Below are 5,248 nucleotides of genomic sequence, written 5' to 3'. Positions count from 1 at the left end.
GAAAGGAAAGAAAGAAAGAAGGAAGGAAGGAAGGAAGGAAGGAAGGAAGGAAAAAGCCAGCCAGCCATTTGACTGATAAGTGTCAGTCGTACTGCTGTTTGAAATTCAAGATAACACAGTTTCAAAGATATCCTGCTATAGGAAAGTCTTAGAGTATATTGTTTCTCATGTGAAAATATGCCCAATATCACAGAGATTTAAGCAGAGACAGAGTAGAAAGAATAAAAATATAAATAACCCTAATTGGCAGGATGATCTTGCTGATTGATTTCTTATTCCATCTGTCCAATTAGTCTGGGTTATGTTAACGACTGAAATCATTCATCTGTAAGTCGTTTGAACTATACACATTAAAGTTCACACTTATGTTTGGCAAACTACTCCCTCAGAGGACCTTACGCCTTCTATGTTTGTGAAAATTTGAAATCATGCCTACTTCCCAAAGCTTCTGAGATAACATCTGTAAACAACAATCAAAAGCATTTTTCCAACTATTCTTGTAGTTCCTTTTCAATTAATTAGGAGACTTTGCCAACCTCAGGCACTCATTGTGGAAATAGAAGAAACATCATTAGAACAACATATGGAGAGACCAGTTTTGAAGCTAAGGCCCACAATTTATTAGAAAAATTTTTCAGTAATTAAACTTGCATAGCTCCTTCTACTGATGAGGATTAGCAAATAGGGTGTGTTTCTCGACTATAGCAGGTGAATATTAAGATCAGAAATCCTAGGCTTTGACTTCTTCACCATCTTCCCTAGGCACACGCATGCAAACACAGAAGAAACTTTAAGAATGGCGGAATATACTTCAAGCATTTTTGTAAACAAACACAATAGAGGGTTTTTGTCTATTAACCAATAATTTGAAATAGCCATGTCATCTAAAAAAAGCAGTCCAGTAAATATTTTAAAAATTAGTTAATACTCAATAATACTTTACTATCTTTAATTTTTGAATCTGGATAAGAAATCTGCAAAAAAATAAATAAATAAAAATTTTCCCAGAGTATTAATCAACTTTCTTACCATCAAATGTTAAATAAACTCTTGCTTGGGGCTGAGAAGATCCTTTTACACAGATAGAACAAACAAATACTCCAACCAACACGCCAATTGCCTGGAATGCCATTTCTGCAGATTTTCAAGTTAATATCCAAGGAAAAATACCTTTAAAAGAAAGATAAGTTTCTTATATTTCAGTTCACATTTCAGGAGAACACCCCCCACACACACACACACATACATACACAAAACCAGCAATCTAGACAGAGCACCCTATTTACTAGACATTTCTGAACATTTATAGTCATGCAAACAGTAGGAGGTGCTGTGACTTCACTTCTTAGATGTAAAAATTCCGATTTGAATCATTTAGTCTGGACGTCTTTGCAAAAAAGAAACTATTTCATTTTCCAGAAAATAATGCTAACTTTAAAGCAGAACAAAGCGGCCAGGAAAAAGTTATTGATTCCCAAAGGAAATCCTGTATTTAAACTTGATCTTCTCTCTAAAAATCATATTACATTTAAATGACTTGAGAATGATACCAATAGGTATTAGTGGATGAAAAACATCTCTTTCTACCATAAATACCATAGTAGTAGAAAAATCCTAGATGAACATTTATGTGTACTCATTCACTTATATGCTCATTTGCTCTTTGGGAGTAATAGTCTCTGAAACGGTGTCTCTACATAAATCTACATGTGCTCAATCCTTGAACACGAAAATCACTTGAATCAGTGATCAGCCAATTTATACAGATGACCATGCAGCTGTTAACTGATAAAGATGAGGTAACCATGGACTCCTGCCAAATTCAAACCAGTGACCTAGTGGTGAGCAGTCCAGTGAACCATGTACCCCTCAATGCATATTTAAAATAAATCAACCAGAAAGTGGCTGTCAAAATTCCAAAAGATAAATCAGAGGTAAGTATTACTATTTGAACTGTGGCTATAAAATTGATACATGCTATTAACTAATGTCTAAATTCCAAGGAAGATCAGGTAATATATAACTACAGATCTATAAGAGCTCCAGTGGCCACAACATGCAAAATAAACTCAGGACCATAAAAAAATAAAATAAAAAAATAATTCCATCATTTTGAGTCTACCATTATTATACACTAAAATGACATGACACAGTTTAATCTAGAGATTGATTTTTGGAGATTACAATAATTCTGATCTTCAATATTATGTGGCTTTTAAAATTAAAATCTTATCACTAACTTTATTCAATAAAGAAATGCCACTAAAAATTAAAAAGACTGCTTCATTAATACAGAAGAAAAAGAACAATTAAATGGAACATTTCATTTTAAACAAAAATTATAAGTTGATTTCATAGGTGGTACATATATTATGAGAGTCAGAAACAAAATCATATGCCTCTTTCACCACACAGATGGAGGAAACCCTAGAGATGTTTGTGTTGGTAATTTTCAAAAGAAACAGTTTCTTCCTGCTTCCACAACCTCTTCACCCTGTCATCCCTAAATTAACTTAGAAGATAATTGATTTTATGGGGTGACTTTCCCTTAGTAATTTGCTCTCTTGTTGACTAGTAAAAAATAAAATAAATAAATATGCCTAACCTTTGTCTCTCCATTAAGGAGCAAATACTATTCACATATTTTTACATATTGCTATTATCAGTTTTTTATTTGGTATGTCTCCCCAAAAGAGTCACGTCACAATTTGCAAAGAATAATACCGGAGATGAAATGACAGGTCAAATGAAGCGAGTATGCAGTGCAATGTGATTTTAAGCCTACCCAGAGAGAAGTGACTCAAAGCCAAGTATCTTACACGTGCCTCCTCCCATTTTTATAACTTCTTCCTATTATCTCAGATACTTATACATGCTGTTTGTCGTTTTCACTTATCGAAACACGAATAACATGTAAGAAAAAGGATTCTTTTATGTCCTCTCTAGCAATTTTGCCTTAGAAGTCATTGAAATACTGAAATTTAAACACTCCGCAGGTGTCATAGTCTAAAGAAACAACTCAAACCGGGTTCTCAGTAAGGAAAACAGTTCCCGGACAAACTAAATGTGTTCTTAAGAAAACGTCCAGATTTGAACACAGAGATGTGTGAAAAGTCGACAGACAGACCCAAAAGTTAAATTTTGCTAAATTTGTCATGCCGAAAATAAGGAATCCAGCTTACCGAGGTGGGGAGAAATCAGTACGGAAAAATCAATTTGCTACCGGTTTGGCTCCGCGTGTGTCTCTAGTCCTTTTCCCAGAAGACCTTAATTTCTAGAGCGTCCCAGTGGTGAAATTTTTCCTGGTCTTCTGAATTTCTTTGTAAAGGAATCCTCAGCTTGGCAGCGCTGTGGCACCCGGAGCCCCTCTCCGCGTCGCTCAATCAAGCACCTCGGAGTGAATGGAAAGTGGCCGGCCGGGGTAGGGAGCGGGGGGAAAGCGCTCGGGTGTCCGATTACAGCGACGCGGCGCGCGGCCCCGGCCGGCTCACAGCACCCGCCCGGCCGGCTCACAGCACCCGCCCCGCCGACTCACAACACCCGCCCAGCACACCCGGCCGCTTCTCCGCCGGCCGCGAGCCTCCACCCAGAGTGCGCCCGCAAGGGGGTGGCAGGGAGCCGCGAGGGCGGGGCCACCCCAGGACACGCTGCGGAGAGATGCAGGAATGCGTTGCAGCAGGCTAGAGGACCAGAGGAACAGCTCTGCTCCTTCGCAGTCCGCGGTGGAATGAGCAACTTACGGGGTGTTCTCCAAGGTTTTTGTCTGTTACCAGCAACTCTTGGAAGGCGTACAGGCTTTGCTTGGCCGTAAATACCAGAGTGCTAAGCAGTCCCCCACCTCTCCCCGGCGGACCCCCTCCCCCTCCCCGCCAAGGATCACTGAGTCCTTTTAAGGCAAAGGGATGCGTTTTTTAAAGAGCATGAGTTCCTGTCCTTTTCCTGCAGCAAATTTTCTAAAACCTGTCGTCATAAAACAACAATCTTGTCTCAGAAGTTTATTCTTTTAATGGATATTGTTTGCTATTGCGTTTCCTTAATGTCCTGAAGGCAGTAATCTGTTGATCTCTTCACAGTAGCTCATTTCCAGTACTTCTCGCTCCAGGATTCTCCCAAATCATATTTACAAGGAATTATTTAACAATTTTGAGGAAGAAAGCTGTTCTGAGTTATGCCAACAGATAGAGGTTTACAAATCTAGACATCAGGGGTATATTTCTAGAACTAGTTTCAGGTAAACTTGTTAAACTCTGGAACTAACTTTGATGTTTAAAGAAAATTATTTATCTGGACCACAATGAAGTAGATACTGGAGTAGCAGGAGAAAAGAGCTTTCACGCCCATAAAATGAGCAGGTACTTGCTTAAAAATCACTATGGGCTACAGCCCAGCAGATGTCACTATACAGAAGGACTATGGAGGGTAGTTTCTTCACCTTGTTTCTTATAATTTTCTTTATGAAGGAAAGCAGATCACTAAATTCTTATAAACGGTATCACAGAAAATACGAGTGCAAAATCATTGCCGGAGTGGGGTAGTTAAAGTAAATCTCAGGTAGGAGGGTAAATGATGAGGCAATTAAGACATGTCTTTCGTGTGTATAAGCATCAGCTGTTATGTCCAGTCTACATAAAAATATCTCTAACTCTGTATAGCTGAGATATGAAAGGATCACATCAAATAAGAGTTTAAAATTATATTCCAGAGCCAATATTATCTTCAAATGTCTGTTTATGAAAGAAATTTCTTATTCAATGGTTGTATTACTTTTAAAAATGTAAGAGTTAAACTAATTTTGTGATGATTCATGCAATTAAAATGTGAGCAGCTCCTTGACATGAGTTTGTAGTAATAAATTTAACCCACCAAATATCCGACGGTATCAGAAACCAGATGTAAACATGTAAGCACTATGCGCATTTCTCTAAAATACTTCTGAAATTAAGACCCAAGTTATATATTGACCACTCTTATATTCCATTCCTACTGATACAATGCTGATGTTTGAGTCAGCATTAAATTAAGGAGGGATAAGAATAAATAATCAGAATGAAGACTGCTGTGAGCATTAACAAGTTATATAATTTATATATTAATTTAGAAATATGGAGCCATTGGGCACTGATTAATCTGTAAATCCACATAAGGTAGAATGCATTATACGTTTTATTTTAAGTTTCGGGAAACCACGATAAAGAAATATAATAACATGATATGCACGTCAAATTGTGTATTTACAAGGGAATTTAAT

At 37.6% G+C, this 5,248-nt stretch overlaps 1 protein-coding gene across 2 annotated transcripts in view; it reads right to left on the bottom strand.

Moving 5' to 3' along the window:
- The window catches only part of SEMA3C (semaphorin 3C), a 159,237-nt gene extending 155,488 nt beyond the window's left edge, over positions 1 to 3,749 (bottom strand). The window contains exons 1-2 of one of the 2 annotated variants that reach the window (XM_039849325.1): positions 3,183 to 3,749; positions 1,030 to 1,170 (exon numbers count right to left, since the gene is read on the bottom strand). In XM_039849325.1, the coding sequence (XP_039705259.1) occupies positions 1,030 to 1,132 (103 nt within the window). In that variant the 5' untranslated portion in view covers positions 1,133 to 1,170; positions 3,183 to 3,749. The remainder of the gene's footprint in view (positions 1 to 1,029; positions 1,171 to 3,182) is intronic. The other variant, XM_039849326.1, reaches the window with a different exon arrangement.
- Positions 3,750 to 5,248: the final 1,499 nt, after the last annotated feature.

This window comes from Pteropus medius, unplaced genomic scaffold (genome assembly GCF_902729225.1).
Source record: "Pteropus medius unplaced genomic scaffold, Ma_sr-lr_union100, whole genome shotgun sequence".
Taxonomy (NCBI): Eukaryota; Metazoa; Chordata; class Mammalia; order Chiroptera; family Pteropodidae; genus Pteropus; species Pteropus medius.
This window is presented reverse-complemented; position numbering and strand designations above follow the sequence as displayed.